General features: G+C 35.9%; 1 protein-coding gene across 1 annotated transcript; it reads left to right on the forward strand.

The window, feature by feature from the left end:
- Positions 1–12,976: 12,976 nt before the first annotated feature.
- On the forward strand, positions 12,977–14,232 carry LOC132176552 (glucan endo-1,3-beta-glucosidase 11-like). The gene is made up of 2 exons (XM_059588792.1): positions 12,977–13,043; positions 13,190–14,232. The coding sequence occupies exons 1-2, from the start codon at positions 12,977–12,979 to the stop codon at positions 14,230–14,232; spliced, it is 1,110 nt and encodes a 369-aa protein (XP_059444775.1).
- The last annotated feature ends 6,425 nt before the right edge of the window (positions 14,233–20,657 follow it).

The following is a 20,657-nucleotide window of genomic DNA, read 5'->3' on the forward strand; positions in this document are numbered from 1 at the left end:
GGAATTTGATTTTCGAATAACAGTAGATCACGCGTTAAGCTATAGAACATCCAACCCAATTGGAAGATTGGGTCATATTCATCCATTAGAACCTTCATTGTACGCTTGCGAAGCAACTCAATGATAAAAAACCCATCAAGTAACATCATTTCTACAAACTCATCCGTGGTTAGGCTAATGGGTTCTGCATAGAATTCACGAGCTCTTCCTTCCAATTCTCTAATGGCCTTAATGTATGTTTCCGCATTGCTCTCTCTTCTCCTTTGAAGAAGTAGTTGTAAATACCGTAATTTGTGATTTTCCATAAGCCTCAAGTCATCCTTGCCACGGTGGTAAGGACCGATGGCAAGCAGCTGAGGCTCGTATGCCTTCTCATTTGTCTTGCGTAATTGGGTATGCACTCTGAATATACAGCATTCTGGGGTACTTGGAATCAACCCAGCAAGCTTTTCATGAATACAAATGGAGACAGGATCAGCTCCATCAACAAGCATCATATTCCGAAATAAACACTATATTGCCGAAAACCTGTCACAAATGATCTTACTCTTTCAAGGATTGTATGTATTCAACATATGCAACTCTTCAGTTGCAATTATATCTATATATAAAAGAATGCATTGGTGCAAGGTTTTGGAATTCTATTGCTCACAAGAGACCAAACACCCACATTAAAGAAATCATCATTTTCAGATAAACCATGATCGGTTACTTTAATTACTTTGAACAGTCAAAAAAACAGAAAACTTTCTAAATGTTTTACTACGTTAGAGAGGTGAGAAATCCCAGAAGAAAGAAAAGAGAAGAAACGTAATGGAACTTACTTGCCTCTTTGAAAACTCACAGTAGGTCGCCTCTGCAGACAGTGGCGGATTTAGGAATTGAAGTTACTAGGGACACAAAAAAATAATAAAACATAATGATAAATTTTTTTTTTTCTCTTTATGTATTATATTTTTATTATAATATGATAAATACAATAAAAAATTAAATTATACTACAATATATGTATCACGAAGCAAATCAAACTCATCTAATTACCCAACAAAGAAAAAAACAAAAATTAAAGTAACTATTAAAAATCTTCATCTAACGACGTCACAAACGCATAATAATTTAAACTACTTGCGAAATAAATTAAGCACAATTAAATAACTAAAAGTATCTAAAAAAAATGAGTACCTTTGAGTGAATTAGTTATCTTGAAAAATTTCTTGAAAACACGCGGACCACAAAAAGGAGTTAGTCCAACAATGCTGCAAACCAATGAAAACAAATAATTAAAGCAATATTCTTGTTTATAATTAAATTGTCTTCTTTTTTTTTTTGAAAGCAATAATATTCTTGTGAGTTTTACTATAAATTAAAGACTAAAAAGTAAAAACAATTTTAAAGACTATTTCCCCACTACTATCTCAACAATTTTTTTTTTCCCTAAGCAATGCTAGAAAGAAAGATTTATTTTCTCAATTAAAAACTAAAGATAATGACAAATTACTTTCTTGATCACCACTCTTCACGAATCACCTTTTTATTTTTATTTTTTTATTTTCTCAATTCTAGGTGTGGCCGTGTGTCACTGACTCGCTGACACACGGCCACACCTAGATTCAAGACCCAACTTTTTTTCTTCTTATTTTGTGTTTTTTATTGTTTAGTGTTTCACCCACACACTGACACACGGCCACACCTTCTTCAAAATCACAAATTCACAAATCACATAATCACAGTCTAAGTCTTATTTCACCTTTCACTCCTCAAGCCAACAAAAATGGTGTCACCGTTCCTACCGCTTTTCTTTTAGAAAAGCCTCAAATCTCGAAGCATAAATAATATTAGAGACTATAATCTACAGAGAAGAGAGTGAAACTCACGATGCCCTGTTCACTTCTGCTGGTGGTGCGTGGACGGCGTCATGGCGAGCTGAAGACGACGGTAGATGTACAGCAGTCAACAGATCGGTGGATGTACAACCAATCTTGGTGTGCTTCTCTTGCCTTTGGTATTTCTTCAACTACAAAAAATTTCTCTTTTTCTTTGGGTTGGTTGGGTGAGATGAGAATGTGAGATTGAGTAAGATTTGAGATTTGTTTGAAAAACAAACTTTGCCTCCTTTCCCCTTCTGCAGCGTGCCTTGTGAATTTTGGTTGACAAAATGGTGATTGCGTGTTGAGCGGAAAGCAGGAAAAAACTTCTATTTTATTTTTATTTTTATTTATTAATTTTTTTTTGGACATTGCAGTCCAGCCAGTCCTCTCTAGTCTAGTAGAGATGGTAAAAAATTTGTAGGGGGTACATTTTTGGATTTTGTTGGGCGGGTTGGAGACTGGAGAGCTTTTCTTTTTTCTTTTTTATTTTTATCAGGGGCACCCTTCAAATTTCTTCAAATTTTTACTTTAAAATTTTTTTTAATTTTTTTTTTACCGGGGGCGACCGCCCCTGGGTTGCCCCCACGTGTATCCGCCACTGCTCAGGATTGGGTCCTTGTAAAATCTACGCCAAAAAATTGAACACGTCCATTACGAGTTACTCCAACCATGATGGCTTTCTCCTCCATTCCTCTTCGAGACTTGAGTTCATAGAAGGTGACGGTATCTTTTTCACTTAGCTTATTCACACGAGCAAATTGGCTCCACCCTCGGGTGAGATAATATCTGTCACCATCGCTGCGAAGATGAATTGTCCCTGGCTTCTTTTCTTTGTCATAGAAAATAAGATCCACTTCAACAACTCTGCGTTCATTTGAAGGACAACCAAAAGCTCCGGGGAAGGATTTGGCAGCATCCGACTTGGGTATATAGACTCTATGACTTTCTTCGATGTCACTACGTGTCAATATCTTCTGAAACACCTGTGGAGGCCGGCTATGCCCACATTTTAAACGTTTTTCTCTGTCCCCAGCTGGACTTTCACATACATGATCTCCTGCTCCTGCTCTTTTAGCCATTGCGGAATTCAAATTTGAGCTCAACTCCACTTCTTTCTTCTGATCCTATGATACTCTTCGAACCAGAGGAAAAAGAATTTTACAGATAGACGGAACGCTGACTAATATTGCGTGGTTGAATAGTAACACAAGGGATCCTATATATAGAGCAGTTGGCTTTGTACTTTTCAGTGGGGTTGGTCCGAAGCATGATTTTTCAAGTCAATTTCCACCAACTTGTCAAAAGAAGACAAGACGTGTGGTTATGAATATGTTTTCATTGCTTAATTAATGATTTCAGTGTGTCGTGTGTACAATATAAACGGCCTTTACAAAATAAAATGTATGAAATATAAATACAAATTCAAAAAAAATATGATCTACAACAATATTTAAACTAACACGAATCTTCACTATCTTCGTTGGTTGATGATAGTGTCGGAGATGAGATGGGTGCAGAGAGTTGTGCTTAAATATTGTCCAAGACAAATGGGGTGAAGTCCGAACAATCAAAACTTATATTCAATTGGCACGTTGAATTTTTTGGGGGATGCGGACGGTAAAAGAGAAGATTATTGTTGACCTTATTTGTTTTTGAGCATGTTTAAGTGTGCGTTTGAGGAGTCTAAAAATACATTTAACACTCAAAAAGTTCATTTTAAAAAAAAATACTCGCTTAGTAAAAAAAAAAATTGAAAGCATTTTTAACGGTCCAAAAAACTTAAAAATAGCAAAAACAAATTTTTAACAAAAACTTAAAAATGAAATTTTTGTTAAAAAATATTTTTTAACTTAAAAATTCTATTTCTCAAACATAATCACGAACATGACATGCTGTTCACCCAAATGACTTATTAAAAAGAAAAGAGGTAGTGGATGTGACACTTTCCGTTCTCCTTTGGTTTTTTAGTCAGAAAGACATAAGAAAAAAATAACATTTATTTAGTATTCTCTCTTATTTTTTAATGTTAATTTTTTTTTAAAAAAAAATTAATCATTAGATAATTTAGATTTATAGGACCTACACGAATTATGTCTTTATGTGTGAATTCTACAAATCGAATAATAATTTTTTTTTTTAAAAAAAAGAAGAATGAGAGAAAGATGAAAGAATAATTAATAAATATATTTTTAAAAATATATATTTGTTTTTAAAGGAAAGGTAACTTTCTTTGCTTGACTTTTTAATTTTTACAGTATCTGTCTTCATTGTAAGCTTGCCGTCAGGTGTGGTTGTGGTACCAACACTTATCATAGCCATGTGTTAACGGGTACGGTGCGCCGCGTCCCTTTCAATAGATTCCGTGGGTTGGTCAGAAGATTGTTTTTTAAAAGTCGAAAAGGACCAAAACAAATGTGGGTCCCCTGTCTCGATGGATTAAAATAACACTATCTACTATCTTTTTGTCCAAAAAATAAAATATCTACTATCTTGTGATTCTTGTCCATCACTCTCTATAGATTTACTTTCCACCCAAAAAAAATGGTGTCGAAGATTTTGTGTTCATCATTTACTAATTTAAGATAAAATATGTCCTAAAATAGATTATACATAGCATTACTCTATTGCTTTAAATTAGGGGTGAAAATTTAGAACTGCTAACCGCTTTGCTAACTGCTAACCCTTTTTTTTTTTTTTTATATATTTATTTGTCTGTTGTATATAAGATTACAAGTGAAGTGATGATTTACAAGAATTATTGTAATTTTATTTGTATTATATGTTGTAAAGATTCGTAGAAGGTGACCAACAAGAATTTTAGTATATAGCAATTTTTAATGCTAAAATGACGATGAAAAGGAAAAGAAAAATTGTTTAAAGTGAGCAAAAAACGTTTAAAGTGAGCCCCAGAACTGGCTAAAAAAAAAAAGCCTAATTAAAGGTCTAAAAAAAACGATTAGTAAAATAATAGCTATTCGAATGCAGTAAATTGTTAACCAGGCAGTTAATAAATTTACTAACCACCTGAGCGGTTGAGTTTAGCAGTTTCACCCCGGTACTATAAACAACTTTGACTTCTAAGCAATTGACACGGAATAAAGTTAATGCTTAAGCGATGATGGCACTTTTTGCATTAAATAATAGCTAGAAATTTAAGTGGTAGATGCACTTTTGCAACTGTTCTCGGACCTTTTGATTGACGCATAGCAGCATGGTTGCCAAAGGCTTTTTACTATTCATTCAAAAATTTTAATTCTCAATACTTTTACTTTTTATATCATTTTAATAATTTTTTTATTATTATTTAAATAAAAAATTATTACATAACAAAATTTTTTCACTTTTTCATACTAAATATTCTTATTTTTTTCTTATATCGATCAATTTTTGCTTTAGTTCTTGTCCACTAAACAATAACCGTCTGTTGCCAAACAGACTCGCTACTAGTCAACATTTTTTTTTCAACTTTTATCTCCTTATCTTGATTCTAACCAAGAAAAGACTGGACTCCATTGTCAGTACCTTGAAATCGATATATACTTGACTTATGATATTGTCCAAGGATCTTCCTTAGAAGTCACTGTAATGATATGTTTCTTTGTCTTTCTTATTCACAAACAAAACAAAATTTGTTGCTAAAAAAAAAAAGAGTACGCAAAATTTGTTGCAGCTACTGCTGCAAGTCCATAACATCTATGCTATTAGAAATTCAAAGATCATGTTCTGTAATGATTTGGCTTTGATGAGGTGAAGTGGTGGCTGGCCAATGGAATAAGGAGGAGAGTTGGACATCTTTTGTAATTTAAATATCGAAAATAAATGTTAATTATTCCAATTTTGTGACACGATGAAAGCAAATTCTACTGGACTTAGCACAAGCAAAATAAAAGACAAGAAAAAGTAAATTCACTCATGATTGGGTGTTTGTCAAATCTACTCCAAAATGCTCAACACTTGTCCTTTACTTGTTTTTTTTAAACTCCAACCATGAATTCGGTATTTCCTCCTCGAGGATTGATTTTATTAAACTTGATGATATCTCTAGCACTCAGCTTTCGCTTCATCATCGAAGAGAATTGGCTATACCCTTGTTTGAAATAATAGTTGTCACCATCTCTGCAAAGACGAATTTTCCTGGGCCTCTCTTGAGCATAATAGAAATTAAGATCCACTTCAACACCTCCGCGTGCATTTGAAGGATAGCCAAAAAATGTGGTAGCAACTGACTTGGGTATATAGACTTTTGATAAAGCAAACGTATCAAAAGAATCCACTACAGATTGAGCTTCACCAAGAATTATGGAAAAGAGATTAATTGGTTTAGAAAGTGTGGAACTAGCCGTTGCAAATATTCCATACCTGGTGGACTTAGAAAAGATATTCCTATAATTTCTCAATGTATCGTTGAAGACTTCAACTCATGTGGATGTGTTTAGAAATGGTGGACCCAGCTGTTGCAAACATCCCATATATAGAGGACCTAGACAAAGATATTCCTATGTTTGCTCAAGTGACCGTTGGAGACTTAAATGCTACAGACGTGGACCAAGAGAAGATTGCTTACCTTTTGTAATATGAACTTTCCAACATTATCTAGTGTTACCGTTAGGAGTTTTCCATAGAAAAAAATTGTACCGTTGTATTTCTCCTAAATATATAGAAGAGTCATATGGCTAGAGCAACTCATGTTTTTTGAGAAGCTCTTTGTCTTTCTAAACCAATTCTCTTATTTTTCTCATGGTATCAGAGCCTTGAAGCTCTTGACACGTCTAGACAAATGGCTCAATCATCAACATCCCTCACACTCTCTATGCTCAATCTTCATAACCTTATCACAGCTGTCCCACCTAAACTCAACTCAAAAAATTTTCTTGTGTGGCAAATGACCATTTTTCCATTAATCCAAAATCTCAAATTGGTGAACCATCTTACCGATGATCCACCCAAGGCAACAACTACAGATGAGTCAAATAAAGAAGTACCCAATCCTAAGTATGAAGAATGGCAATCCACAGATTTGCTGCTACGCAGTTGGATTACAGGAACTTTGTCAGAAGAAGCTCTCGGACACGTTGTTGGCCAAAATACTGCACGTGAGATGTGGTGTTGTCTTGAAGAAACCTATCTTCAGGCAACCAAAGAAAGAGAAGTTCAGCTAAAACGCCAACTTCAGATGCCCAAACCAGAGTCGACTTCCTTAGGTAATTATCTCACTTCTTTTAAATCTATTTGTGATAATCTTGCAGCCATAAAGAAACCAATTTCTGATGAAGACAAGACTGTGCAACTGTCTCATTGTCTTGGCAAAAAATATGATGTTTTTGTCACAACCATGCTGTCTAAACCTCCATTTCCCACATTTAGTCAGTTCGTCATGGCCTTACAAGGCTATGACATGAGATATGGTTCTGTGACTAATGAAGAAAAAGAGGGATTTAATCCAAATCCCAATCCCAATTTTGCATTTTTTGGTCAACGAAATGGTGGAAGGGGTCGTGGATCGAATCGAGGTAGAAATCCAGGGTTCTCCTTCAACTCTCGAGGACGTGGATTTGCTCCAGCAAATCAAGCTTCCACTCATCATGGACGTGGGATTACTAGTGGAATAAATCAGTCATATGCACCTTTTCCCAACAATAATATTGTTGGTCGTTCTGCACAACAAAAAAATCAGTCATCTCAATCGGATTTTTCACGACAAAATCAACAACAATCTCATTCAACATCTCAATGTCAAATTTGTGGACGCATTGGACACATCGCGACAAAGTGTTGGTATCGGTATGACTATTCCTATGATACTAATGAAAATCTCTCTCAAGCTTTTGCTGCAACTATAGTATCTGACCCACAAGATTCTGATCCAAATTGGTATACCGACACCGGAGCAAATTCTCACATGACCTCCGATCCAGGTAATCTTAATAATCCTCAATCTTACACTGGTAATGATTACGTGATGGTTGGCGATGGTTCATTGTTGCCTATTTCTCATATTGGTACCACTACAGTAAACTCTTCTCATGGAAAATTAGAACTTCAAGATGTGCTTGTTGTGCCTGATATTAAGAAAAATTTAATTTATGTTAGTAAATTAACTAAAGATCTTTCATGTGCTATTGAATTCATTTCTTCTGGTTTTAAGATCAAGGACAGAATTACGGGACTAATCCTGGCAACGGGGCATAAGCAAGGTGGCTTATACGCACTTCATGAAGGGGGAGCAATTACGGCTTTGGCAGCAATAAAATCTGGACGAGCACCGGAGCCTCTTTGGCACCAGAGGCTTGGCCACCCTCATTCTAAGTTTTACATAATTTAGCTTCTAAACAAATTATTGATGTTTCTAGTTGGTTAAAATCTCAAACTATATGTAGTAGTTGTCAAATGGGAAAAAGTTGTCGTCTCCCTTTTCCTCTGCATAATAAAATTGAATCTGCTCCTCTCACAAAAATTCACTGTGATTTATGGGGACCAGCCCCTATTGCCTCTGTTCAAAATTACAAATATTATGTGCTTTTTGTTGATGATCATACTAGATATACTTGGCTATATCCATTGAAAAAAAAATCTGATTTTTTCAATAGCTTCCTCATTTTTCAACGTATGGTATAAAATCAATTTGGGTCCAAAATTAAAATTTTTCAGTGTGATGGAGGTGGTGAATTTGAGTTAAAGGATTTTTTGTCTCACTTGGAAACAAATGGTATTATTTCGACATATTTCTTGTCCAGGAACACCCGAACAAAATGGCGTTGCCGAACGAAAGCACAGGCACATTGTCGAAACTGGACTAACAATGCTTTTTCATGCACAGTTACCCAAGCATTTTTGGGTTGATGCCTTCATGACTGCTGTATATCTCATCAATCGACTACCATCCTCAGTTCTCCAAATGGAGACACCATTTTTTAAATTACATGGCATTCATCCTGACTATAACTCTTTGAAGGTTTTTGGATGTAGGTGTTTTCCTTATTTACGTGACTATGCCAAGAACAAGTTCACTCCAAAATCCTACCCTTGTGTGTTTCTTGGATATAGTCCTATGCACAAAGGTTATAGATGCCTTCATCCACCCTCGAAGAGAGTCTATTTATCTCGCCATGTTATTTTTGATGAAAAAATATTTCCTTACACTGACCCAAAATTGTTGTTTTCTCCTACACAACAAAATAGTATTTTTTCTACCTTTTCAGAACTTGCAGATGAATTTTTCCTGTCTTCATCTTCTGGGCTTTCGGATGTCACCCCTGGGCGATCACGTGGTGACTCCACACCACAAATGGATGTTGTCTCCCCACCAAAACTTGGGGGCTCTTTTATTTTTCAACAACCCATGGACTCCACCATTGCTCATGTTTGCCACAACCAGAATGCTCCACAAAATGATAACACCCACGACATCCAAGCTGCCTCCAGAGAACCAAAAGACATCCATGTTCCTTCCAGAGAACCAGACGTCATCCAAGATGCCTCCAGTGAACCAGACATCATCAACTCGTCAGCCAGAGTCTTAGATCCTTGTAGTAGTCAACCGAATGAAAACAACCAAAATGCTCAAACCGTTGCAAACAACCAAGATGAATATTCTCCAGCTGTCAACACTGATGCTCAAGCAGTCCCCTCACCTGAAAATTCTCAGCATGCGGAAAATTCATCAAACAATACTCAAGTGCTCCCTCCATCAATCTCTGTTCACCCAGGTGAATTATATATTGATTTGCCTCAAGTTCCTATGGAATCATGCACTAGTGGCTCGTCATCTCTCAATGTCCATCCGATGATCACTCGACGTAAAGCTCGTACACACCATGGCTTAGTCAGTTCACGCTCATCATCTCCCTTGGAACCTCATGATCTCTCTTCAGCTCTACAAAGTCCTAAATGGCTCCAAGCTATGCGAGATGAGCTAACTGCTCTTCATCACCAACACACCTGGGATCTTGTTCCTCGTCACGATTCTATGAATATCGTGGGCTCCAAATGGGTCTTCAAAACTAAACTCAAATCTGATGGCTCTGTTGAGCGTTTTAAAGCCAGGTTGGTTGCCAAAGGTTACAGTCAATTGGAAGGTATAGATTTCACTGAAACCTTTAGTCCTGTTATTAAACCAACTACTATACGGCTTGTCCTTTCCCTAGCTGTTACTCATGGTTGGTCCATTCGGCAATTGGACGTTAAAAATGCCTTCTTGCATGGACATCTTAAAGAGGTTGTCTACATGGAACAACCTCCTGGATTTTTCAATCCTACTTTTCCTACTCATGTATGTCGCCTTCGCAAGGCTATTTACGGACTCAAACAAGCACCTCGTGCGTGGTTTGATCGTTTTAGCTCTTTTCTTTTACACCTTGGTTTCACATGTAGTAGAGCTGATTCATCTTTATTTATTTTTCGAACTAATTCTACTCTCATTCTCCTTTTGGTTTATGTTGATGATATAATTGTTACTAGTAATCAATCTTCTCTTTTGACTAACCTCATTTCTCAGTTAAGCACAGAATTTTGCATGAAAGACTTAGGACCTCTACATTTTTTCTTGGGTATTGAAGTTATTCCCTTTTCTGGTGGCCTATTCCTCTCCCAACAAAAGTATGCCCGTGATATTCTTTCCAAGGCATCCATGTCTAGTTGCAACCCTATTGGCACTCCCCTTGCTCAAAAGTTTAAGCTGCACAGTAAGGATGACTCTCTTGTTAATGCCACATATTTTCGTAGTCTTGTTGGTGCTCTACAATATCTCACATTGACTCGGCCTGATCTCACATATGCTGTCAATCTTGTTTGTCAATTTATGCATTTACCTGGATTGTCTCATCTTCAAGCTGTCAAACGCATCTTGCGTTATCTCCAAGGTACGTTGCATTATGGAATAAGACTACTATCCCGCTCATCCCTTAATCTCTATGGTTTTTCTGATGCTGATTGGGTTGGGTGCCCTGACACGCGACGATCTACAACTGGCTATTCTATTTATTTGGGCTCAAACTGTATCTCTTGGACTTCCAAGAAGCAGCCCACGGTTTCTCGGTCGAGTGCTGAAGCTGAATACAGAGCCATGGCCTCCGCTGCAGCTGAAATTACTTGGATTACTTATTTGCAAACGTATCAAAAGAATCCACTACAGATTGAGCTTCACCAAGAATTATGGAAAAGAGATTAATTGGTTTAGAAAGTGTGGAACTAGCCGTTGCAAATATTCCATACCTGGTGGACTTAGAAAAGATATTCCTATAATTTCTCAATGTATCGTTGAAGACTTCAACTCATGTGGATGTGTTTAGAAATGGTGGACCCAGCTGTTGCAAACATCCCATATATAGAGGACCTAGACAAAGATATTCCTATGTTTGCTCAAGTGACCGTTGGAGACTTAAATGCTACAGACGTGGACCAAGAGAAGATTGCTTACCTTTTGTAATATGAACTTTCCAACATTATCTAGTGTTACCGTTAGGAGTTTTCCATAGAAAAAAAATTGTACCGTTGTATTTCTCCTAAATATATAGAAGAGTCATATGGCTAGAGCAACTCATGTTTTTTGAGAAGCTCTTTGTCTTTCTAAACCAATTCTCTTATTTTTCTCAACTTTATCCTCTTCTATATCATTTCGTGACAACGTCGTGTAAAACGACCGTCCATCTCCGGATGCTCCAGCCATTGTAGAATTCAAAATTGAGCTTAATTAACTGCTCTTCTTTTTTCTGATCCTCTCTAACGTTTAGTGTTTAGTGAAGAAATAGCAACACTCGAATGGCATATATATAGGCATATAGGTTTAGCCAAAGCTAATATATATAAGTAGCTCCACCAACCACATCAAACTATATACTTTACGGCATGGACATGGGTCACATGCATCGCTTTCAATAGATTAATTCCATAAGGCAATTGTTAACTCATCAAAAAGACAGAAACAATAAAAAGAGTAGTTGCATTTAATGGTTGTCACTTTCGTTACCTTTTATGGGGTCTAATTGGTCAGTGTATCAACACCTTTTAACTCAAGTCAAAAATATTTTTAATGACTTTTTTTCTTTTTTTTTGGATGATGATGATGAACATTTTTAGTGACTTTTAAGCCGACAATTGTGATTTGTGGATAATATATAGTTCAGATCTTCTTTGACTTCACTGGCCCTTCACACTTTTGTTTGTCTTTGGCTACATCAACTGTCTCATTGGTCAAAATAAGGCTATAGATTGCCTTTCAACCCAAGATGAATAAGTTGGAAACTCAGCTCACTACCAACCCCACTAATCATGCCCGTTGCTTTCTCTAGATTACGTGCGGTGATCGATCCGAAACTTCTAAAGTTTAAAAAGTATCGATGAAATCCACGTAAAAGCTTTGATTAAAAAATTCTGCTGTAGTATCCTTCAAAGTTTTGTTAATTGATTAATAAATCCGGCAGACATAACCTAAAAAAGTATTTTGTTTTTATATAATGGATAGCTTTTGTAATCTTTTGTCGTGTCACCGTCTTTAATCAGAGTAGGTAGAGCTAGCGTGTGTCGGCAGCATTACACAACTCATTATTAATAGTCAAATATGCCGTTAATGACGTAACACAACTTTGACGTCATGTCCGTACCACATGCAGATAGTTAGGTAATGATTGTTTGTCTTTTTTGATGCACACAGACAAACAAAAGTCCTTTTCATCTGCTCCTGGCCCTGCATCTAGCTTACGTGTACAAGCGGCGTTAAATCATGACCTTCTAAATCTTCTTTGTTTCATCCAAATGACTTAAAAAGAAGAAAAGGCTGTGGATAAAGACAGTTGTTGTTCTCCTTTGATATAATGTAACGATCCTTCGAGAAGACATAAAAGAAAGAAAGCCAAATTTCGGGTTACCTTTTTAAGGTATCTATCTTGATCAGGGTAGGTAAAAGTGTGCCGACAGGTGTGGTAGTTGGACCCAGGTCATCATTAGATAACCAATTGTGTCATAGCGAGCGGATCTATGAGTTCTTCTAATTGTCTTTCTATAAATATCAGAGCAAACAAGGTCTCATTGTTTCATTCGAATTTTGGTCTCTCTTGCTCAGCTTAAGCTTAAAACCTTTACCTTGCTCAAAATTCTGCCATCTCTCTTTCTGAATGGCAATCTTTAATAGTAGAGTCGGCATGATCCACATGTTTCTTATGTTTTCTCTTTACTTATCAGGTACGCTTGTTGTTTTTATGTTTTGTACGACTATTTTGTAGCCAATTGGTTGCTCGATGTATATGAATCCATCAATTTTCATTTGAATGTTTTCATATCATTAATTATGAAAGCACTTATTGTTCTTATTGCTTGTGTTTCTTTAGTTTTTGGCTTTGTTGGAGTCAAATCATTGGGAATAAACTATGGTCGAGTAGGCGATAATTTGCTACCACCGGAAAAGGTACTTGATCTGCTTACATCTCTTAAAATTACAAAAATAAGAATTTACGACACAAATCCCCAAGTTTTGACTGCATTCGCCAATTCCAACATTGAATTGGTAGTTACGGTTGAAAATGAGTTGCTCCCTCAGTTAATGGATCAAGTACAAGCCTTTCAATGGGTTACCACCCATATCAAGCCGTATTTTCCTGCCACTAGAATTACCGGGATCGCAGTAGGAAATGAAATATTCACCCAGAAAGATAATACCCTATTGGCGTCTCTTGTCCCAGCCATGGTCAACATTCATGGTGCTCTATTACAGTTAGGATTAGACTCAAATATTCAAGTTTCTACACCTAATTCTCTAGAGGTTCTTGAAGAATCGTATCCGCCCTCAGCTGGGATTTTCAAAAGCAACATATATAGTACCATGATGCCACTTCTGCAGTTCTTGTCGAACACCAACGCTCCCTTTTGGATCAACGCTTATCCATTTTTTGTTTATAAGGACAACCCAAATACTATTTCTTTGGATTATGTTCTCTTCAATCCTACAACAAGAATCATAGACGACCACACCAACCTACAATATGACAATATGTTGTATGCTCAAGTAGATGCAGTCATATATGCTATTAATAGGACGGGATTCCGTGGAATAGATGTTCATGTTTCTGAGACTGGTTGGCCATCAAAAGGGGACCCCAATGAAATTGGTGCATCCTTAGAGAATGCTGCCACTTACAATGGGAATTTGGTGAGACGACAATTGAAAAATGAAGGGACACCTTTGAGGCCTAATATGGGGCTTGAAGTTTATTTATTTGCTTTGTTCAATGAGGATTCGAAGCCTGGGCCGACATCGGAAAGGAATTATGGTCTTTATCAACCTAATGGAACCTTGTGTTACAATGTAGGACTCCCTGCCCTATCAAGTAAGCCCAATGGTCATACTTCCTCTGCTATAAAGGTAATTAATTAAAGCTATATATGGGTTTATTTTTCTTAATCAAATAGATACATATAGGTTTATTTAAGCCTAAATATTATATAGGCATGCTTTGTTATTTATAAATGTTATATTCCGATGAATACTGATCTAATTCTCTTATTTTTCGTCTCTTTAAATGGCATTTACTGTGAGACAGGCAGCAAACATGGAATGTCGAAGCATGGTGCACTCAATGTTAGTCTCTTTGGTGATCGTCCAAGTTTTCATGAGAAGACCATATTATGCAAATGGTTTGATTAATGATGTGTGTAGGGGCTGAGAGCTTTCGACGGAAGTGTTTGAAACGCGTAGAACTCAAGAGTGTACCAGAGTCATTGATAATGTTTAGCAGTTGTTATGTTTTAATTTTTATCTCTTTTACGTGTGTAGCTCTCAGTTTGGGATCTTCGTTATCTTTGTAGAATGTAAGCCTATTTACGCACCGTTTGATTAATAAAAACTCATGCTGAGTTTTGAATGTCCATACGCTTTGTATTGTTTGGGGTGCAATTTATGTTCTTTGGTTTTGTATTCGGAAATAGATGAAAGATGAAAGAACAACGACCTCCAATTACAAGAAACAATTTTGGGTAAACTTTCTTCGTATATTGGCTTTTTATAGAAAGGTCAGCCCACTACTAATCCAACTACAAGTACCCAATTACAATCAGTTATATATTCCACAGAAGCAACCCACTAATCCACGTACGACATGAAAGCCCACTATTGACTAAAAGCCGTAACACCGAACACACATTTTATAATCCAAACGCAGCGTTTTACCCGGCCTTATCAACTCATATTCCCCATCAGCTCTGCAGTCTGCAGCCTATTAAGCTGACTCCTAGGCTCACCAATGCAGAGAATGCAACGAAAGTTGCAGCTGTTGACGTATAATGGAGATACCATGGCCATGGGATCGTGATAAGCCAACGTGGGCCTTCTTGAGCATCCATTAACCTCCTCCTGGTGGGGCTACGACAGCTCAAGGTTGAAGAAGGCCCACCTTAGTATCATGGGCTAGCTCAACCCCACCAAATCGAACTTCTCTGGTCGCTTAGAAAAAGTTTTAAAATTATTCATAAAAACAACTGATAACACATCGCAAACAAAAGTTTGATAAATTCTATCTCAACGACTTAAATCATATATCAAGATATCCATTTAAAAAAAAAAAAAAAAAATGAAACAACCAAATTATATACGAATGCATTTGAAATTGCGATTTCACAAAAATAATCTACATTTTTAAAAGATATCGCAAAGCGCAAGGAACTGCGATTTAAAAAATACTTGATCTAAAATACATAAAAGTTAGGCCACATTGTGCCAAAAAGCTATGCATTTATCATGCCTCTTAATTTATTAGCGGGTGCAAGTTGGGTAGATCAAGCGTATGAATGACGCATGGCAAACCTTAATTGGGTCAATATTTGCAGCTCTCCACTCACGTATATCTTAATTAACAAATCAACGTGGATTCAAGATGAACAATCACGTACAAAAGGAAAAGAAAATTAATGGGGTCAAACCTCTATAATTTTTTTTTTTTTTTTTTTTTTTTTAAGTTTTGATTTAATTCTAAATTTTTATGAGAAAGAAAGTAAAATGAAATCTGAATTATTAAAAAAACTACAGTACATGTGCTGTAGTTTTTTCTTTTTGACTGGTACTATGAACACTACAAGTTTTACTATAAATTCATGCAGAATAAAGTGATGATGACGGCCATAGTTAAGCAAAATTATGTAACCTGGAAAAATATAATAACAGAAGATGCATAGAAATTCTGAATCAAAGGGTTATAGCTTCATGAGCATGCAAATCAGAAAATGGTGGATTAATTTTCAAAAGCCTCTCCTTTTGAGGTGCCCCGGATAGAGCATCTTTGGTCGTCAATGAGGATAAACCCTATCTTCGATTGCTTTGAGAAAATTGGGAAAAACAGCTTCTCCAACTCCAACGTTACCAAACTGAAACCCAAAGCACATTGCATCTAACAATATGCAACATACAAAAGAACGCAACATAAGCAACCTACATCTCTTATTGGCGATAGGCTTTCTTTCTTTTCATCAAACACACTTTTCCATCTTCACATAAATTGCTTCAACTACTTTCTTCAGAATTAGATAGAAAAAAAAAAGGGGGGAACCCACGCAGAAATATTTACAATAAGATCTTAGAAATCTCAATGTTTGAAGGCACAGAATATTTAGTATAAACAATAATCCTTTCAAAAGAGAAAAAGAGGTTAGACTGTTACAAATTGTCTCTCTTTCACGAATTGAGCTGTCACGGAGTTCGGCTTGTCCATATTCAACCTCCAATCCCAGTCCTGCACTATCAAGCTACTTGGTTCAACGTCAAAATAGACACAAACATATTCAATCAAAAGCAACCCACACAGACACGGAAGAGCACGTGGACATAAAAACAACATTGTTTGGCGTGGCAACATATATTAGCCACGATGGTAAAACAACGGCTATTCAATACCCAGAAGAATCCCACCACTGTCGTCTATCTTAGACTTTTTCCCTTTCCGTTTTCTCCAAAGCCAATCAATAGACATATAAATATCCCTTAATATCAAATGAACTAGATCGAAAAATAGTTCGATCGAACTACAAATTATAATTTGACCAAAATTTTTTTCCCAAATCAATGAATATAAGAACAACCACAATGCGAAAAATGGAATACCGTGTATATAAGAAGAAAGCATAAAAATTCATAAAATTGAGCATCTTCAACTACAATTTTTTCAACATCAACCACCAAATAGATGAAAAAAAAAAATTACACAAGGAGATCGAACGCAAACAGCAAAAGGAGCTAATATATATATATATATATATATATATATATATATATATATATATATACCTCCGATGGCGAAGGTCGAATGTGATCGGGGAACTTCTGTTTCGATTCGAGAGTAAAGCCCTCCATGAGCCTTCTCTCCTTCATGAGGGCGACTCTCAACGCCCACCGTTGACTTCAAAAAGAGGATGAGTGTTACAAAAGGATCAAGATCCGGTGAGCTGTATACAAAAGATAGTGGTTGTAGATGTCAGAATATCCTTTGACTTGTGAGGCGTGAGGTACCATGCCCATGGGCACGTGATAAGCCAACGTGGGCCTTCTTGATCGTCCCATTAACCTCCGCCAGGTGGCCGGCGGCTACGATAACTCATGGTTGAAGGAGGCCCACCATACTTAGCTGGGCTCAACCCCACAAAATCGAACTCCTCTTGTCGTCTGATTTTTGAGGAAACCTTTTTTTATAATTTGCCTTTTCTTTTTCTTTTTTTAAATAATAATATTGATTAGCCCATCTCCTTTCTTCTTCTTTTTTTTTTTTTTTTTTAAGAAAGCCCATCTCCTTTCTGAATGAAAACACTTTTATTAGATTCAACAGAATGAAAATACAGGAACTAAATCCACGCTTCAATCGAAATTATACAAAACAAAAACCAAGAAAAATACACGGTCATGACTTCAAAATCATACATAACAAAAACCAAACTATCAAGATTCGGTGTTTGTCTAATTTCTAATTGGGGCTCCAAGAATCTGAATGCATTGTTTGTAAGAGATTCCAATCATGAACACCCTTTTTCCTGTCCCTCTCTTGCAATTCAGTTCGTAAAAAGTGATGGTATCTCCTTCACTTAGTTGTTTCGCTAGAGCAAAGCAGCTCCACCCTCGGGTGAGATAAGCTTTTCCACCACTCCTGCGAAAATACATTGGCCAGCGCTTCATTTGAACGTCATAGAAACTCACTTCACTTACATCTGTTGGGGGGCAGAATCTGGCTGCTCGTAGCTTCGATAAATAAAGCCTATAACTTCCTTTTAGCTGTAGGTCACTTCGTGATAATTTCTTCCTAAACTCCTGTTCAGGATCAGGCTCATACTTACTGTACAAACATTTCGGACGTGCTTCATCAGCTTCGCATGGTGATGGAGGCGATGAACGATTAATCGCACCAGAGGCTGAATCTGCATCTCCTATTGTTGCAGCCATGCTCGAATTCATACTTGAGCTCTCGCCTATAATTACCAAATTGGAGGAAAAAGATCAGTCTATAAAGCGTCAAAACAAGCACGTAAAAAATGTAAAAACATTAACATAAGCAATCAATAACAAATCAAAAACAAAAGTTTTGACAAATTTTATCTCAATGATTTAAATCAGAGTACAAGATATCCATTAAAAAAAAAAAATTGATCAAACGATCAAATTCATATTAATCTTACACAAAAGCGGAACACTCTTCAATGTGTAATTGAATGATTACACGTATCGGCGAATAGCTATGGACCTATGGTATATATAGCAAAGCCATAGGTTGTTGGGCTGCTATCTTTGCTAAACCCTAGCAGTCATCTTACTATTCAAACTGATGGGGTCGGTACGTAATATGGCCATCACTTTCATTACTAGGAAAATTGTGCCATAAGACTTTGATCCTAACCGTTCAAATGAGCGTCTACTCTGCCGGGACAAACTTGGTAAAGCTTAACGTGGCTTGAAGCCTTGAACACATAGTTTATGTTTTGAGAAATGTTTATTTTTCACCGTCTCTTATCCATCTTCATACACAATATCACAAATCCATTATTAAATATATGATATCACATGTAAATCCCACATATTTCATGTAATTTTATAAATTTTTTTTTTAAAAAAAAAAAAAAAAAAGAAGAGGCAAGCAATGCACAAGAGATAATAAATATGTAATATATATATATATATATATATATATATATATATATGTCATAGAATGAGAGCATTTACAAATCCTCTGCGGCTTTAATGTTTTTTATTGGAACAGTCACGTACCACATCCACATATTGCATAAAGCTAAGAACACAAATTATAAAAGGAGCGGTGTTAGGATTACAAAGTTATATTACAAATTTATGTGACAGTTTATGATTAATGAAATAATTATAACGGCTAACTTACCAAATTATATATTCTTAATTATTTAACCACAACAATTATGAATGGCCACATCTGTTTCTAAGTGAGTTTTCAGCATTTTCCTAGAAAAATGGTAACTAAAAAGAAATTACAATACATTGTTGCTAGTTGGTTCTTCAAACCAATTGCCTCAAGATATTGAACTTACCTCATTAAATTGATGGTAATCCTTTATATTAATTGTAAATTTGGATCTAATTTGGCAGCCTAGCAGATTGCTATATCATTTTGATTGCTCTTATTACACGTGCAACTTCCCCTCTTAAATCTATAGGCCACTTGCCTTTTATAGACAAAATAAGTCCTTGTAACAAAAATCACCATATCCACTCTAGACCATAAAGCAAACGAATAATAGACACTGGCACATTTCTTCGGTCTATATATATATATATATATATATATCTTTTCATAACATTGAAGTTGACATTGAAATTAAGACAAATTGGAAAGTTGGAAGCATAGTCTATTAAGCAATTCATTGCAAATTTGCCTCAAAATATCCTTCTTATATCCACTAACCGAGGTAACACACCAACGTAAATTTATAATTCAGGCCTTCATTTACAAACACACACAAGACTTTGTCCCTCATTATATCTATAAGCAGGACGGAAACTTCCCTAAGACTTTTGAGCCGCATCGGAGAGAAGATCTTTGGTCGTCTGTTATGAAAAATTATCATCAACAAGGGGGAATTAGCGTGGGCCTTGATCCGAGTTTGCATACATTCATCTGTGGGCATACATTTGCCCTTTCAAGATTGCTTCATTACTATACATCTGACCCTTTGAGAAAATTGGGGAAAGCAGCTTCTCCAATTCCACCAAACTGAAACCTTTATATATATATATATATATATATATATATATAAGAGTAATGCTAAAAAGAAGACCCATGTCCTTTTTTGTATTATCTCAAAATTAATGTAATTTGTTAAATTACTATTAATAGATCAAAATTTAATAGTAATTTTAAAAATTACATCAATTTTAAAAGGATATATAGGTGTCATTTAGCATAGAGATAGTCTTATTCATATTCATATTCATATGATATTCATTCACCATACTTTTTACGTCCAATCATCAAGTGATCCAATCAAGGATGGAGGCATAAATTCTTACGAAAATGGACTAAATAAAGGGCATAGTATGAACAAAAAATATATCAAATCATAAATTAAATTAATATATAAAAATGAAATTAATATCCATTCAGTATTAACAAAAAAGAAGTAAAAGAATTATTTTTTCTTTAATATATTTTAATTTTCAACTCAAATATTAATTATCAAAATAAAATCCTGCTATAGCCGTGCCGCTTCAACTTCCACGTTGTTATCCTTGTCACGGACAAAGAGTCAGAGAGAGGGGTTTAAAGACTCAAACACCCCTCCTCAAGATCCAAAAAATTTATT

This window comes from Corylus avellana, chromosome ca3 (genome assembly GCF_901000735.1).
Source record: "Corylus avellana chromosome ca3, CavTom2PMs-1.0".
NCBI classification, from domain to species: Eukaryota; Viridiplantae; Streptophyta; class Magnoliopsida; order Fagales; family Betulaceae; genus Corylus; species Corylus avellana.

What these genes read in the sequence shown, in the direction of transcription:
- LOC132176552 (XM_059588792.1), top strand. Translation starts at nt 12,977, where the DNA reads ATGGCAATCTTTAATAGTAGAGTCGGCATGATCCACATGTTTCTTATG. An exon ending in GTTTTCTCTTTACTTATCAG is followed by an intron (nt 13,044 to 13,189) that starts GTACGCTTGTTG and finishes GTGTTTCTTTAG; the next exon opens with TTTTTGGCTTTGTTGGAGTC.